The following is a 25,336-nucleotide window of genomic DNA, read 5'->3' on the forward strand; positions in this document are numbered from 1 at the left end:
TTGTAATGGGACAAGTTTAAAAAATTATAAACGTGCACAACAGATGTCCCGATGTTAATGACTCCTAAATTCATGCAAAAAGCCTAACGTTTCTATTTCTCAGCTCACATTGATAAATTTTATAATGTAAATAATTTAAAGATACGCGAAAAAAAAAGAAGTGTTCATGAAAATTAGCCAATATTCGCGTGTGGTATCATTAACTATACCAACACATTCTCAAAAATTAGAATTTTGTATGGATTATTATATAATTTGTACCAACAAACTTCAGCGGGTGTATTCATTTCGATTTGTTCAGAAATTTTTGAATAATTTTAATGAAGTTCATGATGCAATTAAAAAATTATCAAATTAGAGCAAAAAGGCATTGTCAAACTAATAAAATTAATATTTTGGTAGAGACGGCCCTTAGTTGCTCTAACTTCCTTTTACCACTTTCGTTCAATAGCTGTTACTGATAGAGCTTAGAAAGCTTTTATTTTGAGATATAGAATATTTAAAATCAATTGATGCACTTTTAAATGTCATCTTGGTCAATCAAATTCATTATATCGAGTGCTTCTAAACATAAGGAAGTGCTTTTCATTGTAAAGTCTTAGTAGGAAGTAATTTTGAGATAATGAAATTGAATTTAAATAGATGGAATGTTATAAAATCCCTGTGCGGTCCAAAACTCATCGTTTGCGTTGCTATTATGATGTTACCGGTCCTAAAACTGGTTCTTTAGCCTTGGGCATGAAGAGGTTTCCGCATGCGGCCCCACCGCTATGCCACCTCATGTGACACTCAATGAATACAACTTTTTTTCAACAAAAATATTGCAGTATAAAACAAAAACACTCTAGTAAAAAGGTCATTAGAACTTAATTACTGTATATACTTATAAAAATGAACATAAAAGTACTCGTTTAGGATTCAAAACGTATTAATTAATTTTAATAAAGTTATCTTCAATTAGGTAATGAAATTAATATTTATTATCGAATTTATCTTACTCGAAATTTAAAAATTACTCAAGAGGAAACCGTTTTAACTTTAGTAATTGGCACTTTTTGTAAGCGGTATGTTAGAAGTTTATAAAAAGCAAATGTCATTTCTTAAGAAAAAAATATTTAATGTACTAATTTAATTTAATGTATACGGTTATAGCATAAAGGACATATGCTAACATAGAACATAGATATTTGAAAGTAATTAAGATAGTAAAATGTATCATTTTTAATTGTATCAAAATAGTTTTAAATATAAATTACACAGCAATTATTGCCTTACAAAAAATATCAGTAATTATTTATTTACATTTTGACACGAGATACAATACTGTGAACTCTGTAAGAGCCATTATTGACGATTCGTTTCACAAGTCACGTAATATAAAAAACGCAGACTTGAACTTCGCAGACAACTCGATGACGACAGGTGTCGGCGAAATGGAAAAGTTGCCAAATTACATAAAATGACCGATCAATTTGGATGACAGCCAAAAATTTAACAGTGAAAATTCAAGATATCAATGCATTGCAACTAAAACGAATGTGTAATTTTGATACACGGATATATTTAATAGTTTCTAGTCTTGGCTGTATCGTTCATTACTTTTGCCTCTTCTTATAAAACATTTTTGCCACTATAAAAAATGGATATGCTGTGTCTATGCTAATTGTTAAAGAATTCCGGCGCGCACATGACATGCACGCAATATGTGTCAGCCGTATGCGGCAATAAATTCATTGTGTAATGGGCATGCCGCGCTTCAAATTGGGGCGTCCCTCCCAAGAGCGCCCCGCGCATCGCTAGCCGCCATTATCTAAGCCCGCTCTATTCACTTCTGAAACCAGTGACGCGATCGAGATATTTAACTCTCTAAAGTCAACTGGAATTATAAATTAATATGTATTTTAATAACCTTGGAAAATATATTAATTAATTATTAATCTGCCTATGAACCTATTCACAGAAACGTTTAACATTTTACAGAATACATAATGTCAATGTAGACTTATTAATTCTCAATGTCTTCAATATAGATTTAGAGTTAATAATTTTTTATAGAGGTAGGCAACGAACGCATCTGAAATTGACAATGTCTATAGGCAGGGGTCGATTCGCTACTTCGGTGAATTCAGGCGGCCGCTAGCTTGTTTGCCACCTGATGATATAAGAAAAGCATAAAATTATTTTTCTTTTGGTTATTGTACATCACTATTCAATTCAAGTCGCATTTGACGAAAGTCCACATACTAGTGCCATCTAGCGACAAAATGCGCACACAATTAACGCACAAATGGCCGGTACACGTGAATACGAAGAATTCGTATAAAAATGTGCGTGACATGACGACACAGCGTTGGCACCGCGGAAATGACAGGCCATGCAAGTTAAGGTCGTTCCCATATATTATTAATTTATTGGTAGTTTAAACTACAGTGAACTTGTATTTTAAAGTGTTTATTTTAAATTATACCCCAAATATATTTGTTTAAAGTATGATTGAGTTCTTATTACTAATTTTAAAAACAAACCATTTTATTGAAAATATCGATAAAAAAGTTTATGAAATTATTAATAAATGTACAAAATATACTCTAGATACATATTGAGGAAGTTTAATTTTCATCAACATAATATGCAATGTGAGCGGACATAGGTACATACGTAGCCGGCGCACGCAACTGCGTTATTTATTGCCGTTTGCCGCGGCCGAACTACGGGCGTAGTTGTAGTTGTCAAGGATGCCCGTCTCTGTGTGCGTTAGGCACGTGCAGCGGCGCGTCTGTGTGCGCCACGGACACAAAGGTACGAAACGCAACGGTGACCATGAAATTGTTATATAACTATAGTTCGCTTGAGAATATCTCGAGGTCGCATGAATAGGTGGACATTTGAACATTAATTTATGATAATGGCTTTGTTTTATTGATATTTTATTTTTGTTTTGTTTTTATGTACTGTGGAGTGTTAAATTATTGAGATACTAAGTGAATTATCTGTTTTCTGTTTGTGCGTCGGTTATTGAGCTTCCCTAATTTGTAGGCGCATATACACATGCCAAATGTTACTAAAAACTTAGCTATAGCGATATATAACATTATTACATATTATGTATATTTTATAATAGCTTCATTCAAGTATAGATAAAGTTTTTCGTTTGAGATTGCACTAAGGCAAAAACTATGTAATTCAAAGTCATTGGCGTCAAGAAAATTCAACACAGCGCGGCGCCATGACAAACTTCTCAGTTTCACAGCCACAGTGGGCTTAGCACGAATATTTGTGACAATGGCCTTCGTATCTTCATCGTCAATTATTATGAGATTTATGATGTACTTTACGTTCGATCATTTCTTTAATACAATTTTTTTCGATGACAGTACGACAGCGATTGTCACAATTATTCGTGCTAGGCGCACAGTTCAATACGCAAATACGTGTAATCACTACTGAACTGTTTCTTCAAAAGGCAAGGATAGGTATAATATGAGCTGATGACATATTAAATACGGGCGACGACAGAATAGAAATAGTTCTGAATGAGGTAAGCGCCGGCTTGTCGTGTCACGTATGAAGCGCATCCGCGTCCTATTGTCAAATGTTTAATTTAAAATACGTCCATATTTAACTTCGACATCTTCAGTTGGAACATCAATGCCTTGGTAATTTTTGATTGCACACAAATAAAACAAATACTTGATCATAGAGTCCCGTTTTTTTAAATTATAAATCAATTCCTGTACATTTAATAGCTACGTTTAAAAAAGTGTTTTTTTATTACCAACTGTCAAGAGGGTAGTTTAATTAGTCTACTTGTGTGTAGTGTAAGTTGTACGCGTAAACGACGAGCAAGTACCTACTTACACGTAAACATAAAGTTGAAACGTGAGAGGTGTGCCAAATGAAAATTCTAAATCTCTCCTTACTATCAAAAAGGACAGGTAACAAACAAGGCAAACAAGTGATTTGAAGCGCGAGATGACACGCGGTACTTTTAATTTGAGAGTGCCGCAGCGCCATCTACATTAAAAACGGAAACTTTTCAAATCACAAATATTTCCTCCTAACAAAATGTTTTCACTTTACTTTTTAAAAGTAAAATTGTTGACTTCTTAATTACGACAGTAAATTGTTAATAATTTGTTTTAAAAATTCTTTGACAATTAATCTTTTCTTCTTTTTAAAATGTCTATGGTAAAAAAAAATTAATATGATAGCAACACTGCTATTTGACGTTTCATTACGAAACCTGCCAAAACTCGCACTCAGCGAAAAATTTATAGCAATTATATTGCGTAGAATATAAGTGTAGCAAGATGACTTCGGTAGCAAGGGCTGGACATTTAGCCCCATATTTCAAGGCTACATCCCAAGTGGTGGCTAATGGCTTGAAGCCCGTTGTCTCAGTCCTAACTCCCGTTGACAAACTGGTCGTTCAAACTCTCCCCAAGACATCAACTGTCCAATCTTTGCATGGAGCTCTGCCTATTCAGGGTTTGAAAGTTAAGCATACAACTAACCGTAAGTTAATCTTTATATTTTAATACCTTTCGATATTATGGGTGAAAATTAATGTTACATAACACATGTCATTTTCAGTGCCCACTCAGGTTCGTTTCGCGCACTCCGATATCGCATACCCTGACTTCTCAGCGTATCGTCGCAAGGACACCCTAGACCCTAAGTCGAAGGCCAAGGATAATGTTGACACCCGTAACTCTTTCACATACCTTATTGCTGGAGGTTAGTACATATCTAGTTTTAATTACTAATTTCACATAAATCTCTATTACACAACATGTTAGGTTAGTGTTACTTAGTCATGTAACTTCATTGCTATTTAATGAACATTAACTAAAAGTTCATATGACTATTTTTTTGCATAGATAACTAATTGTAAAGCTTTGTTACAGTATTGCAAGACTTGTTAACTTCTAATCAATGATATGTTCATAGAAGTAGTAAATCTATAGCTAATTAAGATTTGATGTCATAATTTCAGCAGAAATTTGTTTTATATTTAGTTTGATTTTTTAGGTACCACTTTATAACAATCTTATCTATGTATTGGTTTAGACACGCATACACAAACATTGATTTTTATTTAATTTATGCAGATCTGTTTAAAATTTTCTAATGGCATATTAGCTTTCAGTTTTTATATGAATATCAAACATAAATAAGCACTGCTATAACGAAGTATACACATATTAAGGGTTAAAAAAAACTTAAACTGTCTTTAGGGTAGGACTGCTATAAGCATTTTACCATATAGTACTTATTGTTGGTCCACTCGAAAACAGCATAATATTATTCATCAATCATAAATAAAATGTTTATTAATTGCTGCTCCTCAGCTGGAGGTGTGGCTGGAGCATATGCTGCGAAATCTGTGGTCACACACTTTGTGTCCTCAATGGCGGCTGCCGCTGACGTGCTCGCCTTAGCCAAGATCGAGATTAACCTCGCTGAGATACCCGAGGGCAAGTCTGTCACTTTCAAGTGGCGTGGCAAACCGCTATTTATTCGTCACAGGTAAATTTATTTACTTTAAATAACACTGTTCTGAAATTAATCTACAGATAACTTTGAAAATGAAATGATCTGGATAGATCCAGGAATCTATATAAAATTAATAAACTGTGATTGTCTGAATAAAAAAAAATCATATCAAACAGTGGTAGGTCTCACAACAACAATATTTGTTGGGTCCATGAATGGGCAGGGTCAACTGGTGCAATACCACCACCACAGAAGACAAGCGTTTCGTTTGATGAGTGTGTGTGCTAATTTTTGTCTGTCTATCTGCAAATCCATGTTTCTTGCGGAAGTACTTAAGCTATTTTTTTATTTCGTGCTGAAGAAGTGGTGGTTGAAGCGTAATAATAGCAAGTTTATCAATTTTTTTTTAATTCATTCCATGTCTTGCTGTCCCATTTGAGAGTTAATTTAAAAATCTCGAATTGATCCGCAGCAGTTGGTCTTGAATCTACTGTTGAAATCTTGCTAATTCTTAGTAATATTATAAATGTAAATCTTCCGATGGATGGATGGATCTTTGTTGGAAGGTACCTTCAGAACCGCTAAATGGAACTCACTTAAATTAGACATAGATGTAGAACAGAGTATAAGAATACATAGTAATTTTTTTTCGGGTTGGAAAATAAATAATGCCTTGATTAAACTCAACTCTACATTTTAATTATTAAAAGTACTACAATAGCCTTAAGTAGCCACAAGATCACATCAATGGATGACCTGAATGAAAGTGTTTCATTAATCTTGTACATTTCTTCCACAGGACAGCAGAAGAGATCAGCACAGAAAAAGCGGTACCACTTGATCAACTTCGTGACCCTGAACCCGACGAGAGTAGAGCCCAGGACCCAGAGTGGCTTGTCGTAATCGGTGTGTGCACTCACTTGGGTTGTGTGCCCATTGCTAACGCTGGAGACTTTGGTGGCTACTACTGCCCCTGCCACGGCTCCCATTACGATGCATCTGGACGTATCCGCAAAGGCCCCGCTCCCCTCAACCTAGAAATTCCCCCTTACAACTTTGTTGAAGGAGGTCTCTTGGTAGTAGGTTAAGCGATATTTATTAGACAATTTATTTAAAAAACATCATCAATAGTGATCGAAAAATAAAATGTAATGTGATATAATTTTGTTGTATTATTTCAGTGACATTTTTTTGTTTTTGTTAAAAAAATAAAAATATGTATGATATATTTAATCTTTTTTCTTAATATTATAATTTTATTACATCACTTCCTGCCTCACTCATAGTTAATTGGTTACTAAGGTTAACTATTTGTGTAGATTTTACATAAATTTACATTGTTGGATTCCCCGAGTGTGGTAGTTTCTAAATGAAAACTTAAGCTCACTTACCTTTTGGTAGGAAACTTAAATAAAACAAGCGAAGAACGATCTGTAATTTGTTTTATTTCCCGTTATTATTTCTTTTATATTCTACATAAAACATCTAATATAGACTACGAAGATTTTATATACATTCAAGATGTTTCTAACTGGGAATTCGATTTTAATAAGGTACAATTTCAATTCGGATACTATGTAAGGAGTGTAAAAAGAAGTTTTGGTAATTTCAAAGAAACATACAATTGAAAGGTTAATATGACTAACTAGGCCTTCTGGGAGTAATATTCAATAATAAGCAGATTTTTTTAGACCTAGGTACCAACCGATTCCACAGATTATATTACAATACTGACAAATAGAGACATTCAATATATTACCAATATTAGTTATACGAACACAAGAATTATTAGGTAGATATTCAATACAAAGATGACACCAAAGAAATCTATATTTACAATTAGGTCTCTGATATTTGGCAAAATAATTTAATTAAAACTAGGTTAATCTTAGAAATTAATGAAGAATAAGCAAACAGTGTAATTTCAATTTACATTAGAGGAGTGAATGCGAGCTGACCGAATTTCAAATTTAAATCATAAAACATTTAGCACCTACATATTTTCCCTTAACAAATACATAAAATAATAAAGGGTATTACTGATAGCAATTACTAATTTTTTTATAGAAAATGGTGGCAATCAAACGGTCACTTAAATTCGCCAAAATAGCGAAGTAGCCATAGACATCTCCGTTTGCAGATGCATTGCCTACCTTTTATCGACGTAGGAGGATATTAAAGCACATAAATTAGTATTTTTCCTTCCTTTGGGATGCTTTGTCTGCCCTGCCTCCACCTCCCCTTCCTATCACTTCTTTGTAAAACATGGTCAGAAAGTGGAAGAGGACTGAATTAGGGCCTACGGCACTTAAATTCATCAAATGAAATGCGGATATCATAAAATAGTGATGAGCATTTAACATTTTTTTTTCAATAGCTTTCATGTTACTGTTTATGGCAAGAATTCGCAAAACTTACTTACTTTTTACCTACTTCAAATAAAAAAAAATATGTGGCACATAAATATTCAATATGAAATATATGGTCAGCTCACAAATAGCACATACAGTTTTACAGTTACCTTATAAAAATAAATACAAATTAAAAAAAATAACCAAGTCTGTTTTTTCTATTTTGATCAATGCGTCGAAAATACGAGCAAGTGACATATTATCACCCGTACATCGACAATGCAACAGTGAATTGTAGTTATGGCACAGTGTTTTGAATTGTTTTATTTTATTTTTATATTAATACAACTAGGTACAATGAGAATAAAATGTTATAGATTAATGCCGAATAAATGCGCTCTCTTATGACGTCAGTTGGCTATCTATATAAGGTTACGGTATGCCTCGTTTAAAATACAAAATGCAATTTTAGCAAAATAAATGAAATTTCAACATTCAGATATATTATACATCTTTTAAACAACATTTATAGTAAGTTACGATTTTTTTGAACACAGAACATCGTGCTATATATTCAAATTGTAGACATATTTTAAATTCTATTATTAAGAAAAATATATAAATGTTTAATACATAATATATATTAAAATCTAGGTGACAAAATACAATCTTAGTAATTTCTTGAATATAATCTATTTTTTAGTTTAATTTATAGGTTTTTTTGTAGTTAAAGTGAGTTTTTTTTAGATGGCTTATTGAAGAAGGTTTATAAGTTTTTTGTGCGATAAATAAAAACAAATGAAGCTACGTATTATCTGTCAATGTCAAAGTCTTGTCAATTTTTTTTTCGTCGACGTGAAAATCAAAATGTACTTGGTACGGTCCGTCTAGAAACACAACATTAATTCTATACAACCTCGGAAGCTCTTTGTTAAAGAATTTTACTTTTTAGTAATGGAAAAATAAATATTTCTTGCTTATAGTCAAATTAATGTCTCTCCGTAAATTTTTACTAAGTGTAATATTTATGAAATCTCATTTAGTTTAAACTATTAAACAAAAATGGATCACATGTTAGTTGATAAAGGTCGCTTATGTTTGACAAAGAAAACGATTTCTTCGCCAGTAGTCAAGTCAAAAGTTAAAAGAAATCATTTTGATCTTAACATTATATGAAAAATAAATAAAACAATTGTACGGTATTGGTAACAAAACAAATCGATGTTTTAAAGCAATGATCAAAAAGCTTCTAGAACACAAAACTAATACCTTAAGTATGCGAAATAAATGTTCATTTGAACGAACAAAAAATCTATACTAAAATACCTCAACTGAATTATTGAAAAAGCTACTTTGTTGTTGTCAGATAACAACCAAGGGCAGTTTCACTGAAAAACAAAATATTATACGTTATCTATAACTATGTATTTGAAAGTTGTCATTTAAGTTTATTAATCATCCACACGACATTGCAAAAAAAAAAAAAGATTTGTCTTCTAAATTCAAACACAATTCTAATTTTAAATATATCCTAAGAAAAATATAAAAAAATACGGAGGGACTCGGGACACACATAATCGTGTCATTATAGGTTGCTGAATGAATGTTGCAGATTTGGCTAGTCAGGTTCAGTCACATTTTAGACTTGCAGTTGCCGATAGCACTACCGACTCGGCTGGAATTAAAAAAAGAAATATGCCATCATCGCGGCCACATCTATACTTCCGAATACGATCGAGTCTGTTCTCCTTATCAACAGTATGGATAGTGTCAATTTGAGATTGAAGTCAGAAAGGTCATTTTCGATGAACATTTTTCGGGCGATCAACCGCGCTTACTAATAAACCCAATTCTACGCCATCATTATAATCTTTCCACAATAAATTGACGCATACTGTCCGTGATACGATACATTAACTGACCAGATCCAACGATGCCACGGATGAGTTTGTTAGTCTCCGCAAAACAACTAACTCTGCAGAACTGGTCTGCGTTTGAATAGTTCCTGTTCGCTCTCCCGCGCGATCGTACCGGGCTCTATAACTAGTGATAATCGCTAACACTATGGGCCAGTAGACGGCGACTAACAGTTGTCGGTGTAGACTGGCGCCAGGTCGAGGGTGAGGTGTCGCAGCGCGCGGTCGCGGGAGGCGGAGCGCGCGGCTCGCGACGACTTGATGATCTGCAGCACCATGGCCTTGCAGTCGTGGCACACCGCCATCTGCACGCCGCGCAGTCGCTCCGCCGCAGACGCGCCGCCCGAACCCCGCCCGCCACGCGACCTGGACAGACTAATGGACGACTATCAGATGTAGTTCTTATAAATCAATAAGTACTCGTCGTATCTTATTCAGAGCGGTAAGTGGACATACCTGCGGTCGTTGATGACGCAGGGCATGCTGCCGGGACCGTCCACGGAGCGCGTCATGGCGCTGGGCGCGTGCACGGCGAGGTCCGCGAAGCCGAGCGCGGAGCCCCCGCGCGAGCCGCCGCGCGACCCCGGCGCAGACTGCGGGCACGCGCGCCGCGACACCGGGCTGCTCGGCGCGCTGCCCACACTGTTGTCCTGTACGCATATTCGTTTATTAACATTGTATACTTTTATTACCGAAGACTAAGCTACAGTTTTGACGTGAAATAAAAAATGATCCTTCGAGTCGGATAGCTATATTCTCGAGTCTAAAGGTATGATAGAGGGAAGAGTACTAACGTGGTGCTCCGGGGAGACGAGGCGCGAGACGAGGCTGCGGGGGAAGGAGGGCGCCTCGTCCTCTGGCGAGGGCAGCAGGGAGGGGCTCAGCAGCACAACCGGGACGTGCGCGAAGTGCTCCGTCGGTATGCGCATCTGTACAACAAGTAAAGATTCAAAAAATTTTTTTTAAGAAATAAGTATAGATACCATACCCAGTTATTATGATGGCATGCTAGAAACTCACCTTTGAACAACACTTTTGACAGACAGTCTTTTTACATAGCTTGCACTTTTGCCCCCAGGGTCCGAATATGCCAAATCTTGTTTTCAAACACAGGAAACACACCTGAAAGTGAAATTTCAAGAAAAAATCAATAAAAATTAATGAACAAGCCTTTTTTGGTCTTTTACTTGTATACTTGTATTTGGTAATTACTTTTGTGAACAACAAATTATAATTTTTGGCAACTGCTAAATTTAAAAATTGGTCAAACTGTTGTCAAAAAAAATGTAAACTCACTCTTCTCTTCTCCACATCTTCTTTGACTCTGCCCTCGGAGGGCAAGAACTCGAGCTCGGCCTTCGTGAGCACAGACCTGATGTGCACGATCTCCTCCAGCGTCAGCGACAGCCGGTCATCCGACATTATCGCCTCCTGCCATTGCTTCTGCACAACAAAAATAAATACAATGTTATACCGATTATAATAGGCACAAAATATTTCCACCGTTAGAAATGTATTGAATACCTTGCTCCATATTTTATTACGATAGCAAATGTATTTTTAATCGTATTATGAAAATATGATATGAGAATTACTTTGAAGTATTTAAAGGATGTAAAGCATGAAAAAAATTAGCTAAATATTTATTTAATGAATAATTAAAATTGGCTCTTTGTGTAAACATATGACGATAAATGCATGATATGTTATTTGCTGAGATACCATGCTAATGATTCTCATACAAACTTACCAAAAATCTTAATAGAACAGATAAATCAGGGTTGGCGATAGAATGTTTAGTTAGGCTAGCGTCTACTCACATGCTTGCTACTAGGGCTGCCACTAACCGACTTGATGAGCTCGTCCTGCAGCGAGGAGCGCGACCACGACAGCTCGCCGAGCTGCGCGTCCAGCTCGCTACTGGCCAGCGACGCTGCGCCCGCGCACGACGCACGCGAGCCAGGCCTGAAATACACTCTAATTAGTCTTGCAAACTTATCAATAGTTAACTACATTCGATCGTTTAATTTAGGTGTACCTTTAGACTCTTTTTTTCTTTAGAATCGATTTGAATTGTTCATTTTTAGAACCAATGATTGATGTATTATTTTTAATCTATATGTAAATTGTAATTTTAAGAAAATTACTTGAGCCTTCGAGCCAGATTTATTTAAACAAAACTGTATTTTCGTAGTATTATTATTAATAGATTTCTTAGTTTTTAAGCAAGTTACCTGGAGTGCGGCAGGGACTGTGCGCCGTCGCTGGGCGGACAGACGTGCGTGACCGTGTGTCGCCGCATGGACGCGCGCCGCGATGGACATTGCGTTGCCAGATCGTATGCTGCGTACCAAATAATCATAAATATACGGTACAGCAAAGATTTATATTAAATATTAGATTCAGACATGTGTATTAACAATACACATGTCATAGAGATTTTATGAATTCTTTTAAAGGCAATATTTTAATATGTAAGTATGCACATTCATTTTAATGATAGACGAAAGCGTGGTACGAAAATCGTTATAATAATTACTGATCTACCTACAAAAAAGTCTAACAGCTGTATTTTAATATGTTAAGAAGCATAGAAATGCAAGTAAAGCAAACATGATTTTAAAAACATTTGAAATATATTAAATCGTCCGTCTCTTTTTAATAGTGTACGTTCATATAAATAAGAGACTGTTTTTTTGGGTTGAAGTGTAGATAATTAAAAATAATGCAAAACATCATTGCTTTTTAAATAAAATTAAATTGCTATACAAGCCAATGTTTGTATAGCAATTTTGCATTTTTGATATTTTGTTTGCAGTTTTGTTTTGCATTAACTGTAAATATGTAAGATTATTCAGCGGATTTTATGTTACAAAGCACAAGAACGTGAATAAATGCGAATGTCGTGTACGGTCAGCGGAATATTTTACAGATTAACATGTATGGTCTTAAAAAACGAACTGTACGGGAAAACATCCAACATGAACAAAATTGTGGAAAAAATTTTACAAATCAGATAAAAACTCGGGGATTGAAAAAACTATAAATTTTAACTGAAAGAATAAGGCGTATGTTTTAAAATAAAAGAGTAAAATTATGGCACGACCCTTATCTATTGGAACCAGCGATATTGCAAGTGACATGTTACATTTTCAAACAACATGGATGCAAAAGAAAGGCAAAAGGCATCGAGTCATGCAGCCAAGTTTAGCAGTCATACACTCGAGCGTCTGGTCGCAGAACTGGTGGTACTCGTCGTGCGAGATGCGAGTGCGCGGCGGCGCGCGCGGGGGCTCGCAAGTGCCCACGCCGGATCCGCCCGGGACAGCGGTGGGAAAGAGCACGTCAATTTAGCCTTCTATTATCTTAATACTCTCCTCTTTAATTAATAACTTAAATAACATTAAATCTGAACCTAAATTTCATAAAAATATGCCTTTAATTTGTTGCAGTTTATTATTTCGGTGTATTGCAGCTTTGTGTCTTGCGTTAGCAGCAAGCGGTTGCACTCGTGTGGCAATTTCAAGCGATTTGCTGCCATTGCTCATAGACAATATAGATTACTTTGCTTTGTGTTGCCATCTCCATACCTAAGTTATAGCGTTACTTTGTTACAGCAAAGACAGTTTAGTACCAGTTCGCTTCCATGGTTTCGGAGCGGGCTGCTGCGGCGCCGTGTGTCGAGGGAAGGGCTGAGGGATGCACGTTTCCGGACTTATGCATGTTTCGGTGTCGTCTTCGTCTTCGTCGTCCTAGAAAAGTGATAAAATGAAGTTATAAAAACATGCATTGAACAAACTAATTTAAAACAGTTCCAACGGTTTAATACGACTAATTCAAGCTCGATACAAGTTAAGCGAAAGACAACAAAGAAGAATAATATTTAAATAAAAAAGGTACATAATAAGGTATGCGAACATTTGTAACTTCAACTTCGTCATAAATTGTGAAAGCGGTTAATGAATTAGTATGCGACGCAATCACTCAAGTAATTGCATTCTGTCTCGAGCAAGGGAAAACCCTTTAAACGAAAATACGGTGAAAGAGAATATCGAACAGTGAACTAGTGAACTTCGCATATCACAAAAGTACTTTCATTCTTTCTTTTATGTTACAAGGTGGCAAACGAGCAAGCGGGCACATGAATTCGCCGAAATGGCGTAGCGACCGCTGCCCATAGACATCCGCAATTGTAGATACGTTGCCTACCCTCAATCAACGAAGAAGACGCACAAAAAGAGAATATTAAACCTTCCTATGCATCTCCTCCTCCATCAAATCCACCTCCCCTTCCCATCCTTTCCTTATAAGAAAAGGGTGGGAAGGGAAAGAGGACTTAAAAATCTCTTTATTCAATTATAAATATATGGCAATATCTCACTGTAAGATTCAATTACGGAGGACAATTTGGTACATCCCTAGTTATCAGATAAATTAGCAAGCTTATTTATCTTTAATGCACCATCTGTTACACTGTTGGTATAACAGAGAAAGTGCATACCAAAACTTGTGAACATGACATCATTCGGTAAACATCCCAATTCGAACATTTGTGGTTATTCCAACGGAACGGTAATTTGCGAGTCTCAACAACCTTTGTGTGACGTCAATATTGCAACTTCAAAAAACTCAGGATTTTCCCAACGAATTAAAAATACGTTTTGAATCTTAAAACTAAAGGAAGAAAGTTAAAAATGTATCGTCACAAAGACGCAGTGTAAGGTAACGTGAGACAAATTGAACCTTGACCTAGAAAGAGTTCTAAGAATATCCGCTCTAGTAGGAAAATTTCTTAGGCAGGTTGTTTTTGATGCTCTACTAAAAGTGCCAATTAAACACTTATTAAAATTAAAGTAACAAAGGAAATAAATAACAATCACCTACTAATTTTTAATTATTCATTTCTTTCATCTTACTGTCTTATAAAATGCCAAAATGCTAAGTGTCAAAATTTCTTTCGGAAAAAATCTAAATCGAATAAACGCATAACGTTAAAAAAAAATAAGTTATTATAAGAAAGTGTAACAGTTCCGGTATCACGGTTAGTGAGTGGCCCTGTAATCCGAGCAACCGTGATGTTTCCTATTTTTTGCCACAGTCCGCCTGCGGCACCTCCATTAATTGAAACCCAATAATTCGCTCTTGTTCTACATAGAAGGGACATAAAGAGGAAGCTACGTTTTCGAATATTTATTAGGATTATACAAATACTTCTGTATTGACTTTAAAAGGAGAGGTTTGTTTCAAAGAAACTCAAAAACTACCAAATCAAAACTAAACGATGTGACACCGAAATGCAATGACTTCATTTTATTCTTGTTCTAATATTTCTAATTGTTTAAATGTCATAAATAAAATCGTTCCACTAAATAGTTAAAATCAAAAAACGTAATTCCGTGCAACAAAATGCGTATCGGCTACACAGTACATTGATTTGAATCATTCAATCGACATAACATGAAAATAATAACTCTACAAACAACACAAACATGAATATAACTGTACAAATTATTAACAAGAACACGCAAACACGATGTTAACGATGCGGCTAACCACGCTTACGAGTACATTGAAAATTAACTTTCGCTTCCAACAAGCAGTGTATCAATATATTTATCAACATACTACCGCAATCAATGGTATTTAATGGTTACTAAGGGAAATAAAAATTGAAAAATGGTAAAAGGTACTGCATAACCAACAAAGCCATAACACAGCTACTTTAGACTTGCCTCGTAAATATTTGTGCTAAAGCTCGTGATTTGAGGGTTGATAAAGTTCAAATTTCTGTCACGTCTGAAAAACTAGGGCACACTAACCTTGCGCGAGTTTGCACAAGTGTACCTAACTGTTTACTGTCAACAGGATATTTATGTGCCGTTAGAAGATGCTGTTCTTAGTCACTTTTAAGTACTTATACACTTGATAACATCCAAAGGTATTTATTTTTACATTCGAAGATAAGAAAAGCAATGAAATTTTAACAGCGTTTATTATTCTGATGATAGAGAGTACTAACTTTTGTTTGAATAATGAAGCAAATAAATTTAAGAACACATCGACGCTGGAAAGCATAAACGCTGTAACCCTTGAAATCGCGAATATGTTTTTCACACGTTAATAATTTTAACCATTATCAAAGGATAATGATTTTGTTATAGGTTAGCACAAACTACACAACATTGCTAAATACCGCATGCTCGTAGGCGTATCAGCTCACGAGTTATGATTTTTTGGCTCTCCTGTAAAGTTCATACTTTCGGGGTTACAGTGTTTACGCTTTCCAGCGTCGACATAAATAAAAAACTTCACAATAAGTATAAGTTTTAGAATTTTAAATAACGGGATTTATAAAAATAGTTTGCTAGGTATTAAAAAACGTCGTAGAAAACTTATGCCAGCATATTAATCTCTATCAGTTGGTTTCTGAGACCAAAATCTCTATTAAACATATCGTCATCCCTGTCATTATCTTTGACAAAACAGAGAGCAACATGTTTTAAAAGGGGGTTTTAGTCTCAGAAACTAACGATAGGTATTTTTTTAAATGCTTCAGTTTCATTGATAGTTATTAACAGGGACGCTGAGGCTGTGACCTCCTTTCGAAAAACCTCAGTACGATCTAGGTATTTAAAGTAAGCTAACTCTGCATTGAAAGTTGAAAAACGACGACCTAATTTCTTTGATTTGCTGCGTTGGTTTGAATTCAAATTCATTGTTGTAGCCGAAAACATCTATGTTGTAATCAAAATGCACAAATTGCGAACAAAATAAAAGAAACCGAACAAATTTATTAAATTTTCTCATAAATTATTCAATATACAGCTTTGAAGTAGTTACAGAAGACAAAAACTGAGATTTTTTAGAAATAAACTAATTAAAAAGCATAAAAATACGAAACGATACATTTCTTGGAAAAAAAAACTAGCCTATAACAAGAGTTGCTAGCTTTCGCTATCCGTTCCGGTTGATTGCTATTAAAAAAATCCTTTTATAAAATTGTATATATGATAACATTACATCATTAACTTTACCGTTATACTTATAAATATTCAATTATTCCCGTCACGCCTGATCGCCAGCACTGAAACGACGAACTTTTCAGACCCGGACAAAGAGGTATATCGCGATTTAGACTTTCAGAAAACGTATAAAAACTATCTATAGTACCAATTTTGCCTACCGGGTCAGATACATTTGTCAATCTATAAGCGCTCGACAAAGTCAACGACACAAACTCGGATCTTTTTCTATACGTCTATTAAAACCTCATTGCTATCGAGAACTAAATGCAATAAGGAACTGTTGAACAATCGACTGAGGAAGATTGTGTTCATCATAACTTGTACGTGATAAATCTAAATCAAAGTATGTAGTTACATTTGAGATGAAAACATTACGATACTGTTCCACTGTGTTACATTAGTGTGATAGGGCTCATTTAGATATAAGCCGGAATCGTACGAACAACGCCCGGCAGTCGCTTCAGGGAGAGACAAACTTATGTATTTCGCATACGTACGTCTCATTCATACGATTCCGGATTATGTCTAAATGAACCTTTATAGAAAAAAAATATTGTGTATTCTATAAGCTTTATGAATATTCCCCAACTTACCGTTTACAGCTCTACAAAAATAAATTATTATCTATGTTTTTTGAAACAGAATTAGATGATGTCAATTTGTTTTGTACAGTTGGTACGGGTACGGGTATTCTACAGTTAGACGATTACAGGGTCCAACCCAAAAATAAAATACGAGAATAAATCGACGTTATAATTAAAAAGCTATATTACTCTGTTTATACGCCATGCGATATTTAATCAAGGCAATGGCTTAACTCTATTTGTAACATAACCTTGTGCTACAAACTGATAAAAGGTTTTAGTATCAGCAATAAGCGTGAGTATCCAGTTATGTAGCGGCCGCATTTATGAATTATAAATTGCCCATAAAAACTATAAAACCATAGTAAAATTCAAGGGATAAGAAAACAACGTTGAACTATACTTTTATCATCCTGACCTCTTTGCATCTGTTTATCAATTTATTGGTGGACTGGGTTTGTTTCAATCAACTCTACATTGTTATATGTAAACAAAAAATGTTTTAACAAGTTACTTAGGATTATTTGACATTCCAATTTAACAAAGAAATAAAGATTTTTAATATAATCTTACTAATATTATAAATGCGAATGTTTAGATGGATGGATTGATGGATGTTTGTTTCTCCAGAACGGCTCTCGATGAGATTTGTCATAGATGTAGATCATAGTCTGGAAGAACACATACTTATTATGTTTTTTTAATTTTGCGCGGACAGAGTCGCGGGCGACAGCTAGTAGTTTATATTACTAAAATGTTCACAATCTCCTGTTTAATTTTCCTGAACTTTTAGTTAACGGAGCAGTTACCGAATCTAATCTATCCGATGTGAATGAAATGAATATCGATTTCGGAGTTCCAGTCCTTAGGAAACTTAATATTGCCAGAAAGTCATTCGAAACGGTAATATCAAGGGAGTATTACCTGTCAAAATGTTAGACGTCTACTCTACGAAAATATTGAGATGAAATATTTAAGTTATGCTTATAAGGCCGTGTAAATAAAGTAAATTCGCATGCACGTAATGTGTGTAAAATTTAGTGTGTTAAATTTGCTTCCACCTTAAGATCGAATATCGTAAAGCAAAGTGTCACCATAAGAGGTAATATCTCATACCTATGTATGTTACTATTACACGTTTTCGACCTAATTGCATTGTCAAATGACATTTCACCGAAATGGGTAGGAAATAAATGTCCCTGACTGTTTAGTGATGTCTTACTCTTGAGAGGAGGAATCATATCGTGTCTTACCTCGAGGTTGTCAAAGTCAACTTTGATGAGTCTGCGCTGCGGCGGCGCATGCGGCGTGACGTCACCGCCACCACCGCCGTTGCGCCGCACCTCAACGCTACCCGGCCCGCTACTCGCGCCGTTCGAAGCTGTTAACAAACACTTCAAGTTAAAAAAGTCTATAACAAAAACTTATCTCGTGTTCCATTCAAAATAATCTCACAATAAATTATTAATGTTTATTTTAATACGTAAATAGTGCCACTGAACGTGTTAATTTCAAGTGAGTGCTCGTTACCCGCCCTCTACAGTTATATTATAGTAAATTATTATATATCATACTTTACAGAGTTCTATCAGCATTCATATTATTAACAAGTTTCTGGTATGTAATCAAGTAAAACGCCACGCGCCCTGACATCTGACAAATGACAGGGTTGCGGCAACGATACAGCGGCCTTTTACTTTCCCTGTCCTTCGTATTCGCAGTCACGACCGTCCTATAGAGTGCGCTTCCACTAAACCGAAGCTAAACAAGTACGAACAGTGGACTTAGCAATAATATTTGTGACAATCGCCTTCGTATCGTCATCTTATGTCAAAATTGGTGTGAGATTTTTGGTGTACTTTATGCCCGCAAATTTTATGTCACAAATATTCCTGCGAGCTCTCAGTGGTTAGACTTATCCCTGCTTCTTTAACCGTTAGTTTACATGTCATAACACCTGTATTAAAGTATAATAATTAGAATATAACCATCTTATAAATGACTATCAGGGTGATGCACATTTGAAGGGAGTAAGGCGATAAAAATGTGACATACATTTTGAACAACAGGACTAAAGTTGATTACAGAATTATAAACAAGATAAAATAGATGAGTTAAATAGAAATTTAATTACATTTTCTAACTTGAGTTAGCTGATAACTACCTCTTGAGAAGATTTTTCTAGATATTCGTAAAAATATTTCATCCCCCTGTATATCAATGGATTGTTTACGCTTCACAACAATGTGGACACGCCCTTATTGTCGCATGCCTTTTTTATCGTTTAGAATAGATTACATAGCATGTATTATTTGTTAAATGTTTATGATGTCATCAACCTGCCCTTATCCCTATGGAGGGTCGGCACAGTATGTACTACTCCTCCATACATCTCAATCAGCTGTCATATCTGAATGTACCCCCTTCTTACGCATATCCTCTTTCGCACAATCCATCCATACTTTCTTTGGTCTTCCTCTACCTTTATAGCCATCCACATTCAATCTCATTACTTTTTTGTTTATATGATTATGATGTAATATTTAATATCTTTTCAACATCGCAATATAGTCAAAACATTAACCGTTTGTGTTACCATCTCGTCACAAATACAAAACCACATGCAAATAGAATTAGTTAAAATGATTTCAAACAGCAAAACCGCATACTTTAATCTAAAATACCACAGTAAATACCAATTACTAGTAGACTGTACCACTTTATATCAGCGGTCACGCGATTATTAATCCGCTGTCCTAATAGAGAGGTCAGTTAAGGCGCTGCAGCTGCAACGGTTAGCTGCACTGCAGTTTAAATGCGATAAAATATAAGTATCCGACAGTTCTGCAATAAAGCAGTTTATAAACCTGTTATGCGATTAATAAAGATATCAAGGATTTTAGATCGTATACTTGATCTGAAACTGATTGAAGTTAATGTTCATATTTAGAGCAGCAAGATTTTTTTAACAAATTAGTGGACATTGCTTTTGTTTTCATATTAATTGTCTACGACTTAAAATTTTCCTGGTACTTTTATATCATACTAGCTTTTGCCCGCGACTTCGTTCCCGCGGAATTAAAAAAAAAAAAGGAAACAGGATAAAAATTATCCTATGTCCTATTCCTGGTTCTAAGCTACCTTCCCACCAATTTTCAGTCAAATTGATTCAGCCGTTCTTGAGTTATAAATGGTGTAACTAACACAAATTTCTTTTATATATATAGATATACATTTTATGTATAGATATATAGATAGAAAGATAATAACATACATCATCAGAGACGAAAGTTTCAATTGTTTCAATTTTATCGCAAACATTATAAGCAACTTTTTGTCAGATTTAAGTGAGGTTTCTGAACCCAACATTTTGCTTCCATTCTTTCTAAATAGTTAATATGTATGTTATAAAATAAAAGTTTAAAATAACATGTTTACATAAAAATATATATAAATATGTTGTTAAATCATATCATAGTAATCATACTAATATTATAAATGCGAAAGTTTGGATGGATGAATGTTTGTTACTACAAATTTGCAAAACGGCTTAACGGATCTCAGTGAAAATGTAGAACATATAGGTATGAACTTAGTTTTATTTTATTTTCGCACGGACGAAGTTGTGGGCGTAAGCTAGTGAAATATTAATATGTGGAGTACTAAGAGTAGGAGAGCATAATACACTATCAGGATCTAATCCCAAGAGAAATAACCTCGAATTATACGAAGCAAAAGAATATAACACACCGTAACAAGGCTATAATAATAAATTGGCTTATTTAGACGATAGTTACATCAATAAGTAATGTGTATACAATAGAATAAAAATAGGGATTTTTAATCTTTAAACAAAGATGAATTAATTTTATTTATCTGTTTTTTTATTGTATTATAGTGTATTCAGCGACGCATGGTTGTTTTTTTTTATCTGTTGCTTTGTTTTAACAGACTGAAGTATAAACAATGGCGGAAACTTCGGACGTTTTACGTCTGCAGCTCTTCGTAGGAAATTAAAAAAGAAGCGATATTAAGTACGCAATTGTACAGTCTTGACAATAGAATGTTGGATGCTTTTTGTTACATTTAAAATTGCTGCTAATTGATTCGGGACAATTGCTGTCATTAGATGAATTTGAAATTTTTATTCCCAGTTGTAAAAGTTAAGTATTCGAACTTTAAAGATTTCTGTGGCATTCTCGGATTATCATCGAAGGCCGTGTGGCTGTAGGACTAAAGAACCGAAGAAAAATGCGAACTAATAGAGCTTGACTATGAACTACTGTGTTCAATTATTTTTATTTAAAAATAATCTGAAAATTATAAGATATTACATAAAATCGTGATCAAAATTTATTTGATCGGGGTCTAAACGAAAGGTCAGGCTTTTCGATTGCTATTGCGAACCTTACCACGAACCATAAACGCTATCAGCTGTAAAGTTTATATTGACATCAAATCAGTATACACATATCACGTTGGCTTCACTGAACCAAACAGTCAACGTGACATGTGCACTACGGTTACGTAAAACATCACGTAGATTTCATCACGTACCGGCACACTGGCACGCGAGTAAGGAACAAAACGTGCTGCAACGAATCCTTATAGTAATATTTGTTTACAATGAGTTTACATTACCGAAACATCTGTAAAAACATATTGTTGTCCCTATTTTTCCAAAGACAATAAAAATAATAACCTAAGTTCGAACATACATAAGCAGTGTTAACTTAGAGTTATAAATAAATAACTCATATGTGTGATATATATCGAACGAATTACACTTGTAAAGTACATTTTGTTGTTTTAAACAGAAACTTTACCTTATAAAGTTTCTTTAAAATAAGAAAAATCACTTCACATCATTTACTAGTTTACTATTAACCATAGACTATACTCTTTGGTAAGTAGCTAGCATGGAAATGCATTGAGAGATTATGATATTAACCTAATTAGTCCTACATGAATCAGTGCGAAATTGCATTGACAAAAGTACATGCATACAAAGACATATCTGTAGCATAGACGGCGCTATTATTTTTGACCCAATTGAGATGTTACTTTATCACAAATTTCATGTTTACAAACACTTATTTAAACAACTTTGTTATTTGCTATACAACACATTATCTATTTATCTATTTATAAGAGAATCCTCATATTAATCATGGTTGTAAAAGTGTGTCAAACATTACATTAATATTCAGTTCTCTATTCAATTCAAATGCAATTATTATATAAGTTTGACTATAGTAATTGAACTTTGCACTTATTATATTATATTTTATTTATTAAAATCGAAAATAATTAAAAAAATGAAGCGCATTCTACAATATTTGTGAAGATTTGTCTTAAAATTCGTAAAAAAATTAAAAAGATAAGTAAGTGTAAAAACCGAAACGCAAGTTAGTTTCTGATAAGGTTGATGTTATTACTTGCGTCAGATAGGGATGAAGGTGGGCGTATATTAAAATGACCCATGACATTTAAATCAAAGGGCGAGGGGTCGACAGGATGCGGGGGTAGAGACGGCTGCGGGAGTTGCTAGGTGCGCGGGAGGATAGGCTGTATTAATTAGTTTGCTGTGCGAAAGACCGCATGTCAAGGTTGGATAAATATTATAATCTAACGTTATATTTAAAAATTATAATTAAATATGCTTGGTGAAGTCTGTTCGCATGATTTTCAAATATAGCAATTTTAGTTATAACCGTGTAAGTCTCGACAGCAAAATTAATAAACTGGCAAAGCAATTAGCAGTATTGATTTTAATTAAATGTAAAAAAAATACAGTAAAAATCAACCAAAATTATTGCATGTTTATTGTAACTATACGCGGAGTGTAAATAATAGAGGCAATTTACATGCAGCAGTAGTATTGAGGCGTACGTTAGAGATTCGAATGTTGACCCGTGAGGTTTTTGTTGCAACAAAACGCGACGCGGCATTTTGACCGACTTCCGACTATTGCTCGGTTTGCGCTCAATTGATTAGATCTATGTAATTTATGGATTTTACGCGAAACTGAACGTGGGAATGAAGTGTAAACTACTAGACCTGATAGAATCACTTTTAGTTTACCAATCCATCTACAATTTATTTCCTGCCTTTGTGTAATTAAAAAAAATAACGGCAATTCATCTTGTCTACCTACATATCTTTCCAACTTAAAATTTTACCTATTTCTCCTAATCTATTGGTCTATTGCCATGTTTTGCAAACTTATGTAATTTTGGCAAAGCTAAGGCTGTTATAAAAGCTCTAATAGTTAGTATCGATCCAAGTATGAAACGTAGGTAATAATTTATTTAAAAGTTATGTATTCCTATCAATTTTAATAACATTTATCATTATTTGAGAGTAAAAAGTCTTTGTGAAATAACTTTCTTAAAATATCCACGTTTCTTTATAGAGTGAAAGTATTTTCATTCACTTTAAATTTATTTCTGTTCACCTTGAAACACTTGCGGCAACATCGTTAAAGTTATAAATGTATGTTTTAAGTGAGAATGTACGGACGGTTTTAATGATAATTGACTTATAAAAAAAGTAATTACATTATACTAATTGCATGGATTAAATGGGCAATCTGAAAACAAGAGCGTGAAATTAAATTGTAAATAAAAAAAAGATTCACCAAATTCTGACACCAGTTTGTGAGAGGTCCGAAACTCGGTATTTTTTAAATTGTATAGAGATTTACAAATTCATTTAAGTTTTTTTTTAACTTTAATAAAATAAAAAACGTACTTTTAGTATGTTTACCATTACCATAATCTGTTATCTATTTCCGTTTCATTAAAATGTCTAATGAATTTATCGAATATTTTTTTATTAGTATAAGTAAGTAAATAACTGTGCATTTGAATAAATAATACTTTTACATATAAAATACCAATGTCGCGATTACACGTGAAATTCTTTTACCTTAAAAATACACGACATATTGTATTTGTGTAGGGGTTCTCAGAACAGTTTCTACCGTTGTTATGGATGACTCATAACAACCATAGGGTTATTTTCCCGTACGTTACTCATGGACGTAAGTGTTATTTTAAATAGACCAATTTTTTTAAATTAATTTTTTTTTTTTAACAAAAATATACGTTTTACTATGATAATAGTTTGAGTACGATAATTACAGGTCATGGTGGCAGCAACGCTCCCCCAGAAGGCCTTGTCCTGTGCGACGTCAAGCGCGGGCTCCTCGGGGCTCCGGACCGGCTCGAGGAGACCCGAGACCGGCCGCGTGCCCAGCAGCAGCGCCGCCGGAGATACCCTCGAGCGACGCAGCTTGGATGATGTATGACACTGGCTGAATTATGTCTATGGTCTTTGTATTTTTCTTAAATAATATTTGCCACTGGCTGGATATCGAGGACCTTTGCCTTTTTTTCTTCGATTATGATTAACACTGGCTGAGCGACTCGCAGATTTTTCCTATTTTATTTTTAACAGTGATTTAAGTTATGTTGTGTCTTAAATTTTTTTCATTGACAAAATCATTGCTTACGGTAAGCTTAATGTTACGTTTTTTATTAGTAAAATTTGCGCGGGAAAATTATGTTTATACAAAAATATGTAAAAGTAAATCTCATTTTACATCGAAAAACAAATATCACTATTTAACAAACTAATTGTGTTAATATTAAGAAATTCGTTAAAAATTAATCACTTAAAATATTTTTTCTACGCTTTTTCTAATTGGTCCATCAAAACAACACAAAATGGCATTGACCTGCAACCGAGCCCTCTAGTAATGTCTCAAAAGCAAACACATATGATTGCACTGCGTCACTTTCGATTTATTACAATTAAAAAAAAGAACACATTTCTAAGCTCCTGTTGTAACTGGCACGTTGAAAAGGTAAATTCAAAAAAATAACAATAGATAAACATTAATTTTGATTTATGTAGAGCGGATGTAAATAGAAAGCGCGTGCTTAACTTGTGGCGATCGG

At 34.5% G+C, this 25,336-nt stretch overlaps 2 protein-coding genes across 2 annotated transcripts in view; one reads left to right on the forward strand and one right to left on the reverse strand.

Moving 5' to 3' along the window:
• The first annotated feature begins 4,222 nt into the window (after window positions 1-4,222).
• On the forward strand, window positions 4,223-6,631 carry LOC106719247 (cytochrome b-c1 complex subunit Rieske, mitochondrial). The gene is made up of 4 exons (XM_014513533.2): window positions 4,223-4,515; window positions 4,594-4,737; window positions 5,352-5,529; window positions 6,296-6,631. Exons 1-4 carry the CDS (start codon window positions 4,311-4,313, stop codon window positions 6,582-6,584), a joined length of 816 nt encoding a protein of 271 aa, XP_014369019.2. The 5' UTR covers window positions 4,223-4,310; the 3' UTR covers window positions 6,585-6,631.
• A 2,712-nt stretch (window positions 6,632-9,343) lies between these two features.
• The window catches only part of LOC106719281 (protein spire), a 112,963-nt gene continuing 96,970 nt past the window's right edge, over window positions 9,344-25,336 (reverse strand). The window contains exons 9-17 of the mRNA XM_045686369.1: window positions 18,626-18,753; window positions 13,398-13,515; window positions 11,998-12,106; window positions 11,584-11,728; window positions 11,060-11,206; window positions 10,784-10,885; window positions 10,558-10,692; window positions 10,220-10,413; window positions 9,344-10,138 (exon numbers count right to left, since the gene is read on the reverse strand). Of these exons, the coding sequence (XP_045542325.1) occupies window positions 9,931-10,138; window positions 10,220-10,413; window positions 10,558-10,692; window positions 10,784-10,885; window positions 11,060-11,206; window positions 11,584-11,728; window positions 11,998-12,106; window positions 13,398-13,515; window positions 18,626-18,753 (1,286 nt within the window). The 3' untranslated portion in view covers window positions 9,344-9,930. The remainder of the gene's footprint in view (window positions 10,139-10,219; window positions 10,414-10,557; window positions 10,693-10,783; window positions 10,886-11,059; window positions 11,207-11,583; window positions 11,729-11,997; window positions 12,107-13,397; window positions 13,516-18,625; window positions 18,754-25,336) is intronic.

The sequence above is a fragment of the Papilio machaon genome, chromosome 1 (assembly GCF_912999745.1).
Source record: "Papilio machaon chromosome 1, ilPapMach1.1, whole genome shotgun sequence".
NCBI classification, from domain to species: Eukaryota; Metazoa; Arthropoda; class Insecta; order Lepidoptera; family Papilionidae; genus Papilio; species Papilio machaon.